This window comes from Gossypium hirsutum, chromosome A08 (genome assembly GCF_007990345.1).
Source record: "Gossypium hirsutum isolate 1008001.06 chromosome A08, Gossypium_hirsutum_v2.1, whole genome shotgun sequence".
In the NCBI taxonomy this organism is placed as follows: domain Eukaryota; kingdom Viridiplantae; phylum Streptophyta; class Magnoliopsida; order Malvales; family Malvaceae; genus Gossypium; species Gossypium hirsutum.
This window is the reverse complement of record NC_053431.1, coordinates 106,482,783-106,504,638: the sequence shown is the minus strand read 5'-3', so window position 1 is coordinate 106,504,638 and position 21,856 is coordinate 106,482,783. Positions and strand designations below refer to the sequence as shown.

The 21,856-nt window shown below is 31.4% G+C and overlaps 1 protein-coding gene across 2 annotated transcripts; it reads left to right on the top strand.

Moving 5' to 3' along the window:
* Positions 1–2,974: 2,974 nt before the first annotated feature.
* Positions 2,975–6,992, top strand: LOC107929689 (palmitoyl-protein thioesterase 1). Of its 2 annotated transcripts, XM_016861183.2 has the most exons (13): positions 2,975–2,993; positions 3,085–3,292; positions 3,917–4,001; positions 4,433–4,484; positions 4,573–4,593; positions 4,676–4,729; positions 4,884–4,934; positions 5,283–5,345; positions 5,615–5,680; positions 5,816–5,854; positions 6,064–6,186; positions 6,285–6,377; positions 6,492–6,992. In XM_016861183.2, exons 2-13 carry the CDS (start codon positions 3,187–3,189, stop codon positions 6,741–6,743), a joined length of 1,005 nt encoding a protein of 334 aa, XP_016716672.1. In that variant the 5' UTR covers positions 2,975–2,993; positions 3,085–3,186; the 3' UTR covers positions 6,744–6,992. The 2 variants fall into 2 exon arrangements, with proteins under 2 accessions (XP_016716672.1, XP_016716673.1); XM_016861184.2 differs by lacking the exon at positions 2,975–2,993 and having other exon boundaries at positions 3,023–3,292; positions 3,868–4,001.
* The last annotated feature ends 14,864 nt before the right edge of the window (positions 6,993–21,856 follow it).

Below are 21,856 nucleotides of genomic sequence, written 5' to 3'. Positions count from 1 at the left end.
ACTTGTGTATATAAACCTTACCTGTTGAAAGCTTATGGTTACAAGGTTAATATTAGTTAAAGAGTTTGTTAATTATTAAACTATGTTTTCAAGGTAAGTTATATCGTTTTGACCTGAGAACTTACTAAACTCCTTGAAGCTTACTCGTGTTGTTTTTCCTATTTTCTTGTAGATATCGTTTTGCAAAACCTGGCAATCGAATCAAGTTCATGATCACACTATTTAGCTATCTTTTGGTAGACTTTGAAAATGTTTATTGTGGGATATGTGGCATGTAACAGGAGTGAAGTTATGTACATAAGTGTTTGATGTATTTAAAGTACGTTTGAGATTTTCTAGCTATGTGAATTTGTTAATATAATGATGTGGTTGACTATGGTTGATGTGGTATGTGATGATAAAATAGTTGAAATGGTTTTGAAAGTTAAATTGCATGGTTGACGGAATATTGATTTCCATATATGCACAGTTAGTCTTTGGTTACTTGTTTAATGGTTAATAGATATGACATTATATTTTGGTTGTTGATTTGGGATGTTTTAGTTGATTAAGTGAATTGGTATAGTTGTTGTTGAATACATGCCTATTTAAATAGTTTGATATAAAGTTTGTTGGATGTTAAATAATTGGTAACATTTGACATTTTGTATAACATTGTTAGGCAAGCTTGAATTGGTTAGAAAATGACATTGGATGTTAGTTTGGATTATTGTTTGTGTTGGTGCCCTATGGCATATTGGTTAGAACTAGGCAAAAGGCATGTTTTGGTACATTTTTTGTATGATTTGAACAGGTTGAAATATTGGAAAATGGTACACTTGTACCTTAAGTAAGCATGAAATGTTTGACTTGTTATTGTAGGTAAATTTTAGGTCACACGGCCTGACACAAGGCCGTATGTCATACACGGGTTTTTGGCACAACTATGTGGTTTATGTAATTTAGTTTTCAATTTCCACACATGACCACAGTTATTTGCACGACCGAAAGACATGGTCGTGTGTCTCCTTCCACATGATTTTAGTTCTCACACACGGTTGAACAACACGACCATGTCCCATAACACGCAGCTTAAACTTGTCACACAACCGTGTGACCTATGTTTTCTGCTTGTCTTATTTTTTTATTTTATTTCGAATTAGTCCCTGTTGGTTTCTGAATTGATTTTAGAGTTTTAGAACATCAATTTAAGCCCTGTTTTTGTATGAATTGCATGATTATTGACTGATTATATATTGATGATTGTTTAAAGATAAATTTTGAATTGAAATAGCATGTGGTTGTCCTGTTAATTGTTGTAGCATCCTATAACCCTAATTCAGTGACAGTGATGGGTGACAGGTGTTACATTTTTTCTTGATAAGGATGGTTTATCTGCACCTCCATCTTTATTCTTCCTTTTTCTCTTAAGGCCAAGTGGAGAAGATGAATTATCATCTTTCCACTAAGCTCCTTTTTATATGAGTAATTAAGCTTTACTTAATCTAATTTAACTTTTAATTAATAATTTCTTATTATTTTAACTAAAATTAATTAATTTAATCACCAATTATCAATATTGTCCACTAACACATGTTTATAATGGTTTATTAACCACTTTGGCCCTTTGGATAATTATAATTTAAGTCCCCAGGCCATTTTCTAATTAAAAATCTATTGCATTTGGATTTTACAATTTAGTCTTTGGGCCTTGATTAATCACAATTTTAGCTAAATTACTCATCCAAATTTCAATTGATCTATATGCTAATTCCATAAATATCCCTATTTAATATTTACGGACTTGATTTACGAAAACAAGGTTCCAAAACTGCATTTTCCACTACCACTAGAAACCAAGTCATTACATAATACATATGATTTGGTTTTTATTTATAATTTATTTATGTTTTCTATATGTTTAAATCATGTTTATAATTTTTATCCAAAAAATGATTTTTTTAAAAAAATATTTTTCTTTTTTTTTAAATTTTAGAATTAGCACTAAATTGACAAATTTTGTAAATGTTGAAGGCTAAATTTATTGAATTTTAAGAATTAGAACTAAAATGACAAATTTTGTAAACATTGAGGACTAAATTTATTGAATTTTTAGATTTAGGATCAAATTGATAGAATGTGTAAATATTAGAGAGCTAAATTTGTTATTAGGCCAATAAAAAAAGGTACACGTCAACTTTTTTTCACTCATCTAGCAACAACTAACGAGAATGTGACCAAAACGTTTTATTTTAAAAGTTGATTGATTAAATTGAAAATAGTAACAGTTGGTGACTAAAAAGAACTAAAAGTATAGTTTGGTGACTATTTTTATAATTTTATGAAAAGTAAGTATCTAATTATACAAAATAAATATATAATTTTAAGTTATATAATAATTTAATAAATGTATAAATTTGGTTATTATAAAATTTTATATGGATTAACTATAAATAAGTACATGTATGAATAATAAAAAATAAATACAAATATAACTAATCAATTTAATTATTATATATTTGATTTATAAAAAGTGAATAAGTATATAAATTTTTTAATAATCTTAATTTTTATTTAATATATAATTTTAATTATTTATTATATTATCAATACATTCTAAACTATATTATTAATGGTCATTTTATATTTTCATCTTATCAACAATATTGTGATTAAATCTAAACACATATTTTAGTATTGATTTCAATATTACTATTAACACAATAATTAATTTCACCACTACAATTATTTTTAATCTCGTAAAAATAAGCACATTTGGGATACCATTAATAAAAAATTATAAAAATTTTATACTCCATAAGGAGTTGACAAGTACCCTATTAATATATAATAAATATTTAAAAAATACAATATTAAATTACTAAACACTCGCCCTAAAAAAAATTATCCTATGAAAACCCCCACAATAAATGGCCCTTAGCAGCGTATCTTTTATGGTGTCTTGTATTAAGATAAGACCGGTAGTTGGCACACGTGTCTGGTCTGTCAAACTGGTAAAGTCTAAAACTCTAATGAATTCTCGTCTTTTCTTCCAGTGTTGTTATTAATCTCTATTCTCAGTCCACTTTCTAATCTCGAACCCAGAATTCGCAGTTCCTTCCTAACAACTCCCTGTTGGATGCTTGGTAGAAATCGTATAAAACTCTAATAAAGGGAGCAACTTTATTTCATTTATGTTTGCCACCAATGGCATCTCCTTCGCAGTCAACTAACTTCCCCACCATCATCTTCATCTTGTTTTCATTCGTTCTCATCCGAACCATAAATGCCGTTCCTTTCATCGTGTTGCACGGTAATGTTTTCATTCACAGCGCGCTCTCTGTGTGATCCATTAAGTTTGCACTTTTTCCTGTAGGATCATTGACTTGCTTACTCTATCTGTGAGGAGTAACTTATAAGTTAATACTAGTTTTAGGTAATTATAGCATAACCAATTTCTAAATTTGAATAATTTTATTGTTTTTTTCACTCTACTTCTATTGGATGGATGCCTTTAGGCGTTAACCTCTTAGTTTCATAAACTAAAACTACAAGAGTGGTAAGAAGGGTCAGTTCTGTTGGTCTCTATGGAACTGGTAACTGATTTTACTTTGGAACATTATGTAACCATAACAGTAGTTTAATGCCATCGGTGTATGGAGTGGAAAGCAAATTCGAATCTGTCAGCTTTACTGGAGAGCTTGAATTTATTATAAAAAATATATATGCATATAAACATTGGATAAACGACTCTCTAGGTTTTGCTATATGATTTCTGCTATAATACCGTACCAGAGCAGGCCGGTTTCAGTTTTTCCGCTATCTTTAAAGTAGAATAAGGGACTTAGTTTATTTATCCTACATAATTCTTTATTTTCTTAATAACAGGATGGGTTGACACACCTATGTGATTCACTACTGGCATGTTTTGTGGCAGGCATTAGTGATAAATGTAGTGGCCATGGAGTTACTCGATTTACTAAGCTTCTAAGCAGCTGGTCTAATTCTCAAGGATACTGCGTGTACGATCTTCTTTCATGTTTCTTTTACGAGTCTCTTTTCATTTTTAGTTCTCAGTGACTACAAATGTAAAAAATTTATTTGGTTATATTCTCAAATCAGAAGTTTGATTTATTTGTCTACAGAATTTTATGCTGACTGTTGCATTCTTTATAAGCTAACAAGAAGGCGTCAAGAAGTGAAATTTGTTTTACCTTATTTTCACACTCTGCTCACCGTTTTATCTTATTTTAGAAAAATCGTCTAGCTATTCTAGGTATACATGCATATGTTTTGCAGTATGTTCATGACATTCTTCTGCATGTGTGTGTATGCATGAGTCTGCACATGTCTGTTTTCATGTGTAGAGTTGTTCTTTTGGCCATGCTATTCCCTGGATCAAAATTTTGTATGAATTCTTATACCTAATAATCTGACATTTTCGTGACTGTAGGGAAATTGGAGATGGTTCATGGGATTCATGGACTATGCCCCTTTTGGAACAGGTAAAACTTTGAACTGAGATTTCTCACCATATGTAGTCCTTGTAATAATAATCTTATTAATATAATCTATCCTACTTTTTTCTTGCAGACATCAATTGCTTGTGAAAAGGTCTTAAAACCGTTTGGTACATTTATCACTTTGATGTTTTATAGCTGAAGTTCCAACTTCTGAATCAATCTTCATTCCATAGGTGAAAAACATGACTGAACTTAGCCAAGGTTACAACATGGTTGGACTCTCTCAGGTAATTAATATAAGTTGAAATTTGCTTATTTCTATAATTTATACTTGTTCTACTACTTGTCTAGGTGCCCACAAATGTTCGTTCACAAACTCACGATCACATATTTCTTTACATCATGCATTAAGATTTCATATGATCCTTTTCTTTTACACAGGGTAGCCTGATTGGTCGAGGCATTATTGAATTTTGTGATGGAGGACCTCCTGTAAGAGCTTCTTTATTTGGATCTCTTTAGTTACTTCTCTGTTTACCGAAATGTAGCACTCTAGTTGTCCCCCAAGGCGAATAGGCCATTGGAAAGTGAATGTCACTGATTCAGCTGGCCATAGGATGCCCCTTCTCTAGCATATGTGCTAACAAAGGATCTTCATCTTCTGAACTTCTCCTATATTACTGTATTTTCTTCTTTTTCATCTTTTTTTGCATGCTTTTACGCATCCCTTTCTTTTCTCTCTCTCTCTCTCTCTGTCTCTCTTGCACTACTTCTGGTTACTTTTGTCTTCGTAACTGAAATCTAACATTGCGTTTTATTTGTATGCTTTGCGTGAGTCAGGTCAAGAATTTCATATCGTTGGCAGGGCCCCATGCTGGTATTGCTTCAATTCCATTTTGTGAAGTGAGTGCTGTTACACCCAATTTTCGTTTTCTTTTGTCAGTCAATATGCATGATTTCCTTATGGTCTGTGTCTATCATTTAACGCTCAAACATTGAGAATGAGATTGATATAGAGCATGCCTAGGGGTACCTGATCAAATGCGCTTTACGCAAAAGGGTCTAAAGCGCTTTTGTTTTCTGGCACTAAGGCAAAACACATTAACAAATAACAACACAGATTATTTCAGACTATTATTTCACTCTGGTCTGATGTGCCCTTTATGTGGCAGTCTACCGTGATATGCATATTTCTCGATAGCTTAATCAAGTCGGAAGTTTATAGCAACTTTGTACAGGTATAAGATTCTTTTCGAACTACTTTCCAGTCTTTCACATCTCAAACATCCTCTACTGTAGCATATTCTTATCTTGTTTATATATCTAAATAGGAGTTCAATACAACCTTGAATGCATGCCATTGATATTTGCAGGAACACTTGGCACCCAGTGGTTATCTTAAAATTCCAACAGTGAGTATTATTCACAGCTTTGGCTTTATATGGTTCTTGCCAATTATCATGTTGTTTCGTTAATAGTCTGCAATCTAATATTGACATGGAACTCTGTAAAATCGATCATGTTCTCATCCTTCACATTTGAAGGTAGAATACATGTGGATTTACACTTGTATAACTTTCCGACGTTAGTGGCTACTCCATTTTTTCTTCCATTTCACCAGGACATAACTGACTACCTCAAAGGATGTAGATTCCTCCCAAAACTAAACAATGAAATCAAGGGCGCGAGAAATTCTACTTACAAGGAACGGTTTGCCAGTTTACAAAATCTGGTGCTTATAATGGTAGTTGAAGTGTCCTTTCAGCCAACTTTTGGAGGAGAAATCCGTAAATTTTTTCATGCCATTTGCTGCTAACCTTTTCTTTGCATGTTTTGGATCAGTTTGAGGATGATACAGTATTAGTACCCAAGGAAACATCCTGGTTTGGTTATTATCCTGATGGGGCCTTTGATCCTATATTGCCTGCACAAGAGGTAATGTATCTTTTGAAAGCATTTAATGATCTATCAACACATTTTCAAAAGCACAAATCCTGCAGAACATGTTTAAGATTGAACTGACAGCTACAAGTGTTTATATATCTGCAGACCGAGCTTTACAAGGAAGATTGGATTGGTCTGAAAACCTTAGATGAAGCTGGAAAAGTTAAGTTCGTAAATGTTTCGGGGTCGCATCTGAAAATCTCGGAAAGCGACATGAAGAAGTACATTGTGCCATACTTGGGGGACCACCCATCTACAGAATCTTCATCTTATGAATGGCTTTGGAGAGTCTGGTACTTAACTAAAGATGTAATTGGCCTGAATGAAGATCAACCTTTGCTGCACACCACGTATTAAACCAAGTGCCTGTTGTATATTTTGTCTTTTGTACCATCAAAATAATAATAATAAGCTGATTCAAAACATATTAAGGTAGACTAAGGCATTTAATGCAGGAAACATAGTAAATGATTTAAAAGTATAAAAATTGAAGTAAACTGGCACAGAGAATTTGTAAGGAATAGAAGATTACTTTAGTGTAATGTTGGTTATGATAAGCCTTGGTTGAAGAATATAAGATTACTTATAAAAGCATATTTTACTAAATTCTCCTAGTTATAGAATTTGTTTTTATTTTTAAACAAAATTAGTTTTAATTTCCTAAATTATGTTAATTGTTGTTTTTTATTATATTTTATATAGATGCACCGGATTTAATTATGTATATTTCAATTAAAAATATTTAGTTGTTTTAAATTTATTTTTAAAAATGAAAATGTTAGTCAAAACTTGGTAGTTGGAGCTTTAGCTACAAATAAAGAATTGAAGTAGGAACTTTATTTGATGTAATTAAATATAGTTGAGTTGATAAAATCCCTACTAAAGCTTATTCGTGTTATGCGTGGGATTATTGTCATATAAGTTGGGGAGCAATTAAAAAACTATTAAACCCTAAACATAAAATCTGGAAACTTAGAGGGACTAAAATAAGAATAAAGCTATTAATTCTTTTGATTGCATTTTTAACTTGAAAATATTGAAAATAAAGTAAGATGCAAAGTGAAAGAACAATGATTTCAAACGAGAAAAACTATTATTTTAAAATACTGATTAAATAATTTTTTAATAAAAACCAAGGGTTAGAGAATAAAAGCATTAAAATGTAGATGGTGGACAGCAGCTGGTTCACATCTATCTCAGGATATTAAAGAATTTATTCCTTCCTCATTTTCCCCATACCCACTTCTAATAACTTCTATCATTTTCTTCTCCTAACATTGATTAAATATTTAAATATTGGTTTTTTTATTTAATGTAGTTAAAAACTGTATTCTAATAAATTTATAAATATTTTAATTTAAGAATATATATGTATATATATTATAAATAGTCCTGTTTGAATGTTTATTTCAAAAATTAATTTATGTTGTAATTTTTAATTTTAAAAATACTTGTAATTTAATCTAAATGAAATTTCTTAAACTGTTTCCAAAATGCAATATTGAAAATTTTAATTTAACAAGTACTTGTAATTGTTATTTATTTAAAAAAAAAACCAACAACATACTAAAATTTAAATTTAGAAAGTCTCGGGAGTCATGATTGTGAGTTGTTGGTAAAAAAGATGGCTCAAAAAATGCATAGTTGGGCATCTAAGAGTTTATCATTTGATGGGAGGCTACAACTTCTTCCATCAATCATTTTTAGCCTTCAAAATGTTTGCTGTACTATCTTTATTCTTCCATCCAAAGTTATTAAAAAGTGCTCTTTTATGAAAAGATAAGGAATGAGATGCAAAAGGGGCCAAAGTAAGTTGGAAACTGATTTGTCACCCTAAAGCTGAAGGATGACTTGGGATCAAGGACCTTGCAATATGCAATAAAGCTTGTGTAGTAAGATGTCCACGGTTGATGGTTGTGAAAGCTGGGTTTATGGGTTTCTCGGGCTGATAACTATAGGTGAATTACACCATTAGTTAATAATTTATCGATAAGTTTTCGTTTTGATCATTTAAATAAAAAAAAGTTATAATTTGGTCATTAAATTATTCAAAAGTTTTTATTTAAGTCAGTGGACTATTAAAATCGACGCTATATGGCTTTTTCTGTTCGCATTACTTCCACCAATCAAAAGCTCTCTTCTCCTTCTCTTCTATAGTTCAATTTATTTTTCATAAAACAGCTTTGGACATGACAAATCCGCGAACTAAAATTTCAAACAACTTTTTTCTTCGATCTCCAACATAGACCATCAGATCGAATTAGATTTAAGGTATGTTTTTCTACTTGTTGATGGCTGTTAATCCACTGTACTAATCATAGAACCATCGCTTGGAACGTATTGGCAGAACTTTTAACTGGTTGTAATTGATTGATTGACTTGTAAACAAACTTTGCTCATAATTCTTTTTATTACTAAAATGATAGTTACAGAAAAAATATAAATTCCATTCAAATTCTTTAACATATGTAAAACAATATAATATGCATGAATTATGAAATGTGGATTCCGTATTAGTACAAATTTAAATTTTAACATCCAAAACTATTACTTTAAAGTATGTTGGGAAAATGAAATGATGCATCATAATATATATATATATAATTACTCAACTATTTTTAAGAACAATTTTTAAATTTATTGAATGCAGATTGCTTTAAAAATTTTTAATATTTTTATATGTAAATTATTGAAATAAGATTATGAATCTTTTGGAATTACTTAAATCAAATTTTAAAAAATGTAATTAATCTCTAACCATATGTTGTTTGATTAAATATTTAATTCCGTAAGTGTAATACCTACTTAAATGCATATATGAACGTTAGCAATTTGTAACCTTTATGCTCTTTTCTTTTAGTTATATACTCGTTGGGTTGCAACATATAAATGTTTCCTTCAAAATAGTCGTTCAAAAGTGATGTCTTGATATCCATTTACTAGATCTCATAATTGAGAGCCACCGCAATGGATAATAAAATACGGATTGATTTGAACTTTGCTATTGGAGAGAAAGTTTCCTCGTAATACATATATTCTTTTTGTATGTAAGTACTTGCTACAAGTTTGGCCTTATAGGTCTCGACTTTTCCTTTCGCATTTCTCTTCACCTTGTAAATCCACTTACATCTTATGGGTTTTATCTCATCCAATAAGCCTATAAGTTCCCACTTTGAATTACATCTCATAAAATTCATTTCAGCATTCATAACTACTTCTTAAAGCCTGGAATCAACACTTTGTATCACTTCGCCATATGCAAGTGGTTCATCATTTTCTTGTTTGACAAACCCTATATGGTGTGTTGGGATAGTCGGAGATGGTGTGTAGCAGATGGGGATAGGATTATTGTTTGCATCTGTTATGTTCTATTTTTGATATATATATATGTGTTTGATTAATTGTTGTTAATGATTTGATATGTTACACACTGAGTTTCAAAAACTCACCATCTGTTTGTCTGTCACTTTCAAGTAATTCTCAGACTTAGGTGGGTCAGTGCGACGGGAGTTCGGTTATAATAATATTTTCATAAATTTAATTTATTTAAATTTGGGTTGGAGAGTTTTGTAAATTTTGGATTGTTTGAACATTTTAGACTGTTTTGGTTTTGAACTTTATTTCCGTTTTTCGCATGATGTTATTTAAATGTTTTATCGACAATGTTCATTTTTCTGTAAAACAATGGATTTCAAAACAACAAACTGTGTTTTCCAAAATTCAACTTTCTACAAATTTTCGCAGCAAAGTTATACGTTTTCGGGAAAACATAAACAAATAATGTTTTCAATAAAACAGCTAAAAAAATATGCCTTCAAATAAACTGGGCTTTTATGTAATGGAGTTTATGATGTTTTTCAAAACATACAAATTCTGGATTTTTAGTCGATTTATGGTAACATTTTCAAACCTGGCCATAACGTTTAGGTCGGGTTTAGGGCGCTACAATGATGAACTTCTTCACCGCTCAGATCTCTCAAATGGGTTTCACTACTCAGATCTCTCAAATAGGTTGGTTGTTACAATCATGGTAGTCGGTATTTGACCTTTTTCCAAATCATTTTCTTCAACCATGGGGTTTGAGGGTCTTGGTATTATGAAGGATTGAAGGGTTGGTTGATGGGGGTTAAGAGCTAATGGTATTATGCAATCCGATGCTTCCTATGTTGAAGGTCAACCAATCGTCCCTCAAAGCCCCTTCTCAAGTCAAGTCACTTTTTCTTTATCCTTTTGCCTTCTCTTTTTCAATGTCATCTCTTATTTCCCCTTAGATGTCACTTCCTTTATCAAAGCAAAGAGCAATTATTCACCATCAGGAAAGATAGTAAACCAAGGAAAGGAAGAATGCAAAAAAAAATTGTTACAAATTTGGGGGTTTTTTTCACAATTTTAAATTTGAGGTTTTTTTTTTGGTTTCTTGATATATTAATTTGTTTTGTTGAATATCCTTTCCAAGTATTCATTTAATTATTTTATTTGTTTGAATGTCTGTCTGTTATCTTGATTCAAGGGTTACTGGGTTATTGATGAATGTTTTTAATTGTGTTCAAATTTATTTGCAAAATCTCATAAATTCTGATAACATGCTCTTCTTTTGCATGAAAAAGAAACCCTTGGTGGAAACAAAATCAATAAAAACCCAAGTTCAACACATCAAACTCAAATAGAAACCAATTAGCAAAATCTCTGGGAGAAAGATTTTTTTTTTTGTTAGAAAATCTAAGATTCAAAAATAGACAAAGAAATGAAGCAAGAGATGACAGTGCAAACAAAAGGAAATTGAACAAATTTATGGAGATATTCAGAAAATCTGAGAAATAATTTTTTTTAATTTATAGTTTTTATATTTTTTTAGATTTTTATTTAATTTTTAAATTACGATATTTAAATATTTATTGATTTTTAATATATATTTAAATATGACATCATCATGATGTCACTAATAACACGTGTCGCTATTTGGTATTACCACTTGTCCCAGCCTTAATGGTGTTAAAAAAATACCAAACTAATTGGCAGAAATAAAAGTTTAGGTACCAATTTGTAGACCTGATCATGGGTTGGGCCACCCGGCCTAGCCCATAAATCCGCCCGAAATGTGGGAGGGTTTGGGCAAAAATATAGGCCCAAAAAATGGGCTTGGACAAAAAAAATAAGACTCATTCAAAAAATGGGTTGGGCCTTAGGTAAGGTATTTTGGCTTTGGCCCAGCCCGAATTCACTAAAAGATAAAAAAAATCTCTTTTTTTAATGTTATTTTCTTATTGTTTTCTTCCTATTTTTCTACCATTTTACTATTATGTTGCTACCATTTTATTGTTATTGTTTGGATATTGTATAAAACTTATTTTATTGTTAATTTTGTTATTATTTTAAAGGCATTTGTTAATTTTGTCCAACCCATGAGCACCTCTACCAATTTGGGACAAAAAATAACATTAAGTAGCAATCTGGGAGAAGTGGAAAAATTCAGATACTAAATTTATATTTAACCCTAAAATAAATGAAGAAATTGAAAAAATAAAACACACAAATTTTACGTGGAAAATCCCTCTAAAGAAGATAAAACACCACGAGCAAAAATAATATTACGTGGAGATAAAAACTAAACCCTAAAACTCAAAAACAAAAACCTTCAAAACTTAAATACAAACTTCCTTGAAAGCTTATAAAATCTAATACTTAAATGTGTTATGGGTTAATCTTTATAGGGTAGAAAAGGGACTATTTATAGGCTAACTTCGTAAGTTAAATAATCTTAAAATAATCTACATTAATCAAAGTTCGATTGAGACAAATAATCAGAATTTAACAAGAAGAACAAAATCGAGAAAATTGCATGATAATGCACGATATCATTTTTGTTTCTCCTTTGTTTCATCGCCACATCGTCGTGATGTCGCATGGCTCCTCGTGGCAATGTAGCTCTCTATTTGTATCTTAATTTGATCAAAATGTAAGGCATACTCCAAAAATCTCCACCTTGACTCGTATTTTCACAATGCCTTCTTTGTAAAGCTCGCCATGGGCCTATCTTGAACTTTTCAAGAAATTAACTGAGCTTGAACATTGAAACCGGAAAACTTCTAGTCTTCGATTTTTGCATTGTGAAATCAAAACTAACTCAAGTCTACTTTCCACGAATACAGTTCTCTGTCTTTCCAAATCTTGCACCCAAAAGAGAATTTATCTTATTCAAAACAGTTATTCCTTTTTCCCTCCTATGATCCAATAACCTCTGATTCAAACAAGTTGACCCTGACTCCTTAACAGACGAAGGACTTATTATTTTACCAATCACTGTTGAACCTTGCAGAACATAAAGATTGTCAGTCTTTCGACCTTTCATCAGAATGAGAACTCCATGAAACACTTTAATGCCACTTGAATCAATGTTAATTTACAACCCTTTGAATCTAACATACTCAAGGAGATAATATTCTTCCTTAAATCAGGTACATGTTTGACATTTGACAGTGTCCTGATTGTCCCGTAGTACATCTTTATCTGAACGGTACCTACACTGATTATCTTACTAGATGAAGAATTCTCCATACGCACAACTCCACCTTCAATTAAACTGTATGTGAATAATCAGTCCCTATTGAGAAACATGTGGAAAGAACACCACTAATCTAGGATCCATTTAGATGTAAACTTAGACCTTTCGGTCGTAAACACCAACAACCAATCATCACCCTTGTCGTCAGCCAAATTAGCATCATCTAATTCTTTCTCGCTCTTAACAGCACTCTTATTTCACATTTTGTAATAATTTACCTTAATGTGACCTAACTTCTTACAGTAGCGACATCTCTTGTCTCAATTCCTTGATACTACCAAAAACTGAGGTTTGCCTATCTGGCTTGTTATTCGAACCAAATTCATTGTCGAGTTTGTCTTTGTTCAATAAGTGACCCTTCACATCCTTGAACAAGAGTTTATCTCTGTCATAAATCAAGGTCTCCCTAAAAGACTTATGTAAAGGGGATAAAAAGCACAATAATAACATAACTTGATCTTCATCATCAATCTGAATCTCAGAGTTCTTTAAATAATTCAAAAAAGCAATAAATTGACTTATGTGACCTTTAAGGTGTTCACATTTGTCCATACAAATTGTGTATAGTTTTTATTTCAACACCAATCGATTAGCTAGAGACTTTGTCGCGTAAAGGGTTTCTAACCTTTTTCACGAGGATTTCGTTTTCTCCATCAACATTTCCTACAATACAAGATTCGTGAGGCACAACTGAATTGAAAGTAGGGTCTTCTCATCAAGCTCTTCTCATTATGATTGATCTATATTATCGGATTTATTCTCGGTAATGGCCTTTTTCAGATCGTTCTGAACTAGACTTGTCATCATCCGAACTTGCCACAGATTGAAATTTGTGATGCCATCAAACTTCTCAATATTGAACCTTGTTGCTTCCATCTTTGAACAAGCTAAATGCGGAAATCGAACCAAACTCTGATACTAGTTTGTTGGGGATAAACCCGTGTAAGCAACGAACAAGTAAAATAAATGAAGAAATTGAAAAGATCGAACATACAAATTTTACATGGAAAAATCCCTTGGAAGATGATAAAAAACCATGGGTAAAGATAATTTCACTAAATCGACAAAAACAAAGAGTACAAAAATGGAGATAAAAACTAAACTCAAAACCCAAAAATAAGAACCTTCAAAACTCAGACACAAAATTTCATGAAAGTTTGTAAAAGTTAATACTTAAAATGTGATATGAGTTAATCTTTCTAGGGTAGAAAAGGGTCTATTTATAGGCTAAATTCGTAGGTCAAATAAATTTAAAATAATCTACACTAATCAAAATTCGACTGGGATAAATAATCAAAATTTGATTGGAAGAACAAAACTGAAAAAATTGCATGACACGTCGTCACATCACAATATCATTTCTATTTTTTTCCTGTTTCGTCGTTACATCATCACCCTCTATTTATGTCTTAATTTGACCGAAATGTGATACATACTCCACAAGATTCTTTTACTACATGCAAAATTAATAGATAATTTCACGGGGAGAAGTTGACAAACAAAAGCCAATAGTACAAATTGACAAACCAAAGTCAAGAGTATAAATCCAATATATTCAATAAATAGGATATAATGTAGTGACTAAACGATAATATAATCGAGAAATTTGAACCAATAATAGATGATTAGTGGCAAATAAATGTGTTGCCAATGTCATTAAAATATCTAAGCCAAAAAATTGAATCCAAACTTTATTATAGTATATATATACTAGTTTTTTTTTACCCACATAGGAAATTTCCTTGTATAATTATAAGTGTTAATTTGTAATAGATTATAATTTTAAATCTCATATTGTATAATAAACGTATTTGCTTGTAAATGAAATTGTTGATTTTAATTAAGTTTTTATGTGTGATTGATTTTTTAATGAGCGTTTTATTTTTTATATATTAAATTAAATTTATTATTGTAATATATATGTTTTTCAAAAAATTATTTAAAAGATATATTTATTAAATACATATTTAATTTTGAGATAAAGTTGAAAAAAGTATTGGGTATAACAATGAAGACAATTGGATCCTATAGCATCTTCTAATTTTTGTCAATTTATTTTTGTGTGATTGGTCGTGGATCAAAATTTGTGATGAATGCACAAAAAGCGTCTCATGGAGGTCAATTGATGAAGCGGAGCTCATTCGACCCATTTAAATTAGCTCAATTCGTGAAACATATGAAGAAACTCATCTACTTGAAATTTTAGTGACCTAATAAAACACTTTAGTAAAACTAGAGTAATCAAGATAAATAGCATAAATCCTAAGATGATGAGATTATATAAAGTTTAAATCCCTTCGGACTCTCATCATAAATTTGATGTGCATTATTTTTTTATGGTTTTTTCAATTCTCTCATTATCTACTTTTGAATTTATTTATGTTTTATTTTTGATACTTTAAAGAATTTCGAAAAGAATTTTCACTTTTCAAGTGGTAACTTAACCTAAAGAAATAATCTAAATCGACATATTTTTCCAAACTTAAATTTTAACCTCGTAACAATGTATTGAGTGACTTTCATTTTAAGGTATATTTAATTTATAATGATGGAGAAGGTGGTTTTTAAAATTATATATCATCAAAATAAATAATCGGAGTTTATTAGATAAGAAAAGAAATAAGTACAATTAAAGTTCCATCTCGTAACTCGTGAATAAAATCGAAAAACCATTAAAACATATCCACAAACTTTAATTAATGAAAGGACCATCTTTCAATCTTATCCTATTTCTATGTAAAAACTCTTTCCCTACTAAATCTTGAATGAATAAGTTCAAAAAAAAAATTCTCATACCTATAATATAATTTTAATTAAACTTCTCTTAATATATTAAACATGTTTCGCATTTTTTTATTTTATTTTTATCCTTTTAAAAGAACTTGTAAAAATATGTACGACATAATTTAAATTATTGGAGAAAATATCATATAATGTTCTAAATTTAATATTATTTTGACGATCTCATTATATATATATATGATGTGATTGTATTTTAAACTGTAATATAATATTTAAATAAATTAAAATTTAAAAATATTAAATGTCATATAATAGATTTGTTTGTACATATACAAATTCAAAAAATATTCACCTTTTAGGTGATATTGACATCTTAAATAGTTAAAGAACTTTAAAAATATTTTTCTTTGATTAATAAATAGAAAGATAATGCATGTCAAAGCACTCAAATTCACGTCTTCATTTATTGATAATAAAATTCATATCAATGGAACTATAACTTAAGACTCATAAATATATAATATGTTATTATTACAAAATAATTTAATTTACATTTAGGTAAATAAAGGAATAAATTGTTAAAGGATTTATAAAGGTAATAATTCATTTATGAAGTTAGAAAATTAGAGATATAATATATATTTATATATATAACATAATATGTTTTTTATATCTTTTTATCAGTTTCATCTTCTTCACCCTTATTGGCTTTATGCCAATCGTATACCAGTCTAGAGTTTTCGTCAAGAAAAAAATGGCGGTCCCTTTACTGTAGAGCAAAATTGTAAAGAAATATGTTAAGAAGTTCAAGAGGCCTCAAACTGACGGCAAGATCTCCATCAAGACAAACTGGCGAAGGTCTAGGAGTATTGACTCTTTTGTGAGGAGGAAAATTAAAGGGATGCACTTTGATGCCCAACTACAATAATGGCTCAAACGAAATGACTTGTCAGTACCTTCCCAACGAGTTTATGAAATTTGTCGTGCATAATGTCCAAAAGTTAGAGCTTCTCCATAATGGACAACAATACATATGACGAATTTAACATGGTTTCTAAAAAATATTTTTGAGATTTATTGTTAAATAAGATGTTTTTGAATTTTTTAAAAGTGTTTTTTTGATAAAAAAAAACTTTGTAAAAGCACTTTTTTAAGCTAAAAGGAAAAAAAACAGAACACTTTAATTTTTGCTCAAAAATACTTTTTGGCCCAAAAATATATTTATGAGATAAAAACATTATTAAATTAGATGAGTTCGAACTTTTTAAAAATATTTCTGAAATAAAAAAATGCTATGCAAAACTACCTTTTTGGCCAAAAGCAAAAAAATAAAAAATAAAAAAAATTAGCTTTTGCTTAAAAATGTTTTTTTATCCAAAAGTGATTCTGAAAAATAATACTAAACTGACCCAAGTCTACTTGATAATCCGTGATATTTCAATAAAAAATTAGATATATATAATAGAATTTATAAAAAAAATACAAATCTTCTAAAATATGAAATTTTTTAGTAAAACATCACATATGAGTTTAGTTAAATCAGTGTTTATAATTTAATAATAATTCTAAATCAATATTTACTTAACTACTTAAAATCTGAAATTAAGATAAAATTTAAAATTAAATTTATCAATCTTGGTTTTACTGAATTATATCTACATTTAGATAAAGTCGTTCAAATTTAAATTTAATATTTGAATATTATAAATATATATATAAAAGTTGTTTATAATTGTACATTTCAATTCTTTAGTACCCTACATTTCAATACCATATAATTTAACAAATTATCAATTTTGATTTAAATTTTTCTTCTAAATTTGTTTATTTTATTTTAAATTTTAAATTTATTATGAATTTAAAATTTGAAAATTAGTAAAAATCAACGTTTATTTTATTATTATTGTAACAACCCGATTTTGGGCTTAGCCGGAACAGTAGTTTCGGGACCACAAATCCAAAGTCGAAGAAATTATTTTATTATTAATTTGGTGTTATAGCATGATTATATAAGTATATGAAAATTTTGATAGATTAATTTCAACGCTTGGAAGCTTAATTTTGAAAAATGACTAAATCGTATAAAGGGAAAAAGTTGTGAATTGCTAGCAAATGGTGTTAAATGGCCATAGATTATAAAGTAGGGGTATTTAATATGCTAATAGGTTAATATTTAAGGCATTTCCGGCCATTGAGACAAATAAAGTCAAAAAAATCAAGGGTTGTTGGCATTAGGTGATGTATTAGACTAATAAATAAAATAAAGAGAAAATGTTGTCATTTTTTTTTCTCTTCCTTCTTCCACCGATTTTTCCTCCAAGAAATAGCCATGGGAGCTTGAAACTTTCAGCCACTTATTCCTCTCTCAATTAAGTGATTTAGATGATTATTTTTTTTATAATTTTGGTACTTTTGGAACCCTTGTAGCATGAGCTATCTATTGATGGGACTATTTTGCAAAATGGTTAAAAGCTTAGAGATTCACCATGAGAGCATTTATGATATATGCTAAAATTTTATGGAAGAAAATGAATCTTAGTTGTTTAATAAACAACTTTTGTGAAGTGGTGTTCATGAAAAACACCTAAAAAGGGCTAGTTTGTAGTATTTGTAAAATAGATAGTAATGTTGTGAAATAATGAGAATTTTGGGTTGCTATAAGAGTAAGAAGGGTTCGTCTAGGCTTAATGCATGAATAAATTTGATAAAAATCAATTTTCGAGCCTAGGGATAAAATGGTCATTTTGTGAAAGTCTAGGGGCAAAATGGTCATTTTGCCAAAAAATGTGAATTTTGATTTTCTAAATTTATTTATTGATTAAATGAGTGAATTTTTATTATTTTAGATCAATAAATACAAAATCCAAACCTAGACCGAGGGAAGGCCAAGCAAGTAGATTAAATCGACTAGTCGCCTACATTTTGTAATCCGAGGTAAGTTGTATGTTAATAATACAACTATATTGTTATGATGTGTGATTAAATTGATATTGTATAAATTGTTTTGATTGTGAATATGAGTATGCATGTTGAGAAATTATTGTAATAAAGACTCCCGGTTGAACATTAGGAATAGATTTGAATATTCATGCCATGATATTGGGTGATATGTGTACTAGTGTAAGACATGTCTGGGACATGCATCGGTCTTGAGATATACAAGCCAGTGTAAGACATGTCTGGGATATGCATCGGCCTCGAGATATAAAGATAATGTAAGACCTACCTGGGACATGGCGTTAGCTTGTTGTGTGTCAATGTAAGACTTGTTTGGGACATAGCATCGACACCGATTGATAAGAGCCAGTGTAAGACCTTTCTGGGACACAGCATCGGCTTTGTTATATAAAAGTCAGTGTAAGACCTGTCTGAGACATTGCATCGACTTTGATGTGCTAGCCAGTGTAAGACCATGTTTGGGACATGGTATCGGCATCTTATCTCATGTTTGGGGCTATTGAATATCCTATAGTATTTCAAATGGTTCAACGGGATATTTATGATTTATATCGAAATGAAAGAACTTATGACAATGTGGTGAGTGGTATAGGTACCTAAATGAGAATTACGAAATACGAGCTTCATTTACGTTGTATGTTTAGTAAGGAAGGAAAGTGAGTAAGTTATGCTTATAACCACTTGTGTATTTTACCTGAAGTATGAAATATGAATTCAATCATCGTTGTATGCTTGGAGAAAGATGAATAAGCATTAATAATATTTATGATTCATCACCTTTGTGTGAAAATTGAGTTATTTTGGGAGTATGATCCCTTATGGTAATTTGTAGTTTTTTCATTATTTACATGCGACTTACTAAGCTTTATGCTTATCCCTTTTCCTTTCCATTTTCTTATAGTACAACCAAAGTAGCTTGTGGATCATCGTCTTACATTGGAGAAGCCAGTCACACTATCTTTGAAACATTTGGTATAGTTAGTTTTATCATTTTGATTATGGCATGTATAGGAACTAGTCTTTTTGTAATGGTCACATAGTTTTGGGCCAAACGAGTGGCTTGTCATAACTATTGAATCATTTTGTATAATGCCTTGTATGGTGGCTAATATTGGTTATTTATAAATACAACTGATGATCTTCATTTGGGAATGAGTAAATTGAATGATTTTGCATGTTGTTGAGTTGTTTGTGAATAAATAGAGTGACCCTAATGTGTAGAATGTTTGGTTGGGGGCTGATTTAGCCATGTGGTTGTGTATGAAATTGGGTTGTCTTGATGTGGCATGAATCAATGCAAGTAAGGGTGGCAAAAAGGCTTTGTAGATAGCCTTATTTTTTTGTCCACGCGAGTAGACACACGGGCGTGTGTCTAGGCCATGTGCGACACACGGTCAGCCCCTTGAACGTATTATCCCCTGCACCTCGAATTTGCAAGTCAGTATGCATGGTAGTAAACACACAGGTAGAGACATGGCCGTGTGTCTAAGCCATGTGGAGGACACGGCCTCTGGCCACGAGCGTGTGCGTTGGTCGTGTGCCCCTAATTTGTTGCTGACATCAGAAGCAGAATGTCAAGGTTTTTACACACGAGCTACGACACGAGCGTGTCATGGCCGTGTGAGGGACACGGGCTATAGATAAGGGCGTGTGCCCGGCTGTGTGAAAACCCCTGTAGGTTCAAATTAGAAAATAAACCAGCACGGGTAAGGGGCACGGGTGTGTCCCTATTTTGCTTAGGCCGTGTGAGTCATGCGGGCCTTCAGCACAGCCATGTCAAACTGACCACACGGGCGTATGCCCCTGTTTCAAGTAGTATTTTTCAAAGTTTCCAAAAATGTTCAGACTATCCCCAAACCATTTTCACAGTGTGATTTGGGCCTTGTAAGCCCATGTCAAGGTCTTATAGACAATTATTCAAAAGTTTTAAATTTGATCGAGTTTTTATGATTTGGTTATGCTCATGTGCTTGTGTTTAAGTCTAGAAATGGCTCGTACCCGTCCCAACCTCGGACTCGGGTGAGGGGTGTTATATTTAGTGGTATCAGAGCTATTATTTAGTCAATTCTAGGACTAACCTAGCGTGAGTACGAGTCTAGCTATACATATCATAGTTGTATATTGATAGTGTGATGACTCCTGATGAAATAAACTGTGTTTTTATATATAGTAAATGGATCTTAACGTGGCTACGGCGGATAATGTGAAAAGTAATGTGCCAGCTCCTACTGAAGGGACTGTGCTGGTAGATAGTGGACCCGTGCCAATGAGTTAGGGCGGAGAGGCTAGAAAAGCCTACCTCCATATGATGGACGCTTGGTACTCGGAGTTTATTCGTGCAAATCTAAATACTCCACCTCCTCCACCTCTCCAATTCCTTAACCCATCCCTATAACTCCTCAAGAAGCAGAATTGGCTAGGAGGGAGAAACCTCCAGTAGACAGAATCCATAAACATGAGGCCAATGAATTCTAAGCGAACATTGATGATGACCCAGAGAGAGCAGAGTTTTGGTTGGAAAATACCAGAGTATTTGTTGAGCTATCATTCACACCTGATGAGTGCATGAAGTGTATTGTGTCACTCCTGCGAGATTTAACCTATTAATGGTGGGATAATCTCATGTCCTTTGTGTCGAGAGAGAGGGTAACTTGGGGATTCTTCCAGGAAGAGTTCCGAAAGAAGTACATTAGCCAACGGTTTATAGATCAAAAGAGGAAAGAATTTCTCGAACTGAAGTAAGGCTATATGATAGTGATGGAGTATGAACGCGAAGTGAGGCTCAGCAAATATACGCGAGAGTGCATATCCACAGAAGCACGATGTGTAAGAGGTTCGAAGATGGATTGAACGAAGACATCCAACTATTGGTTGGCATATTAGAGTTAAGAGAATTCGTGGTACTTGTTGAGAGAGCTTGCAAGGCCAAAGAATTAGTCAAGGAAAAGAGAAGAGCGGACATTAAGTCCCGTGACTCAAAGAAGAGACAGATGGGAAAGTCACATCAGACCTCATCCAAAAGATCAAGAAAGTTTCCTACTCGATCAAATGTGACAGTGGGGTTCTCAAGCAAGAGTAAGAATAAGCAGTATGTGGTGACAAAAGCCAAACCACTTCTATCGCGAGTGTTGGTAGTGCTCGCCCGGATCGACTAGAGTGTCCTCAATGCGGTAGACGTCATTTCAGTAAATGCCGAGGAAATGAAAGG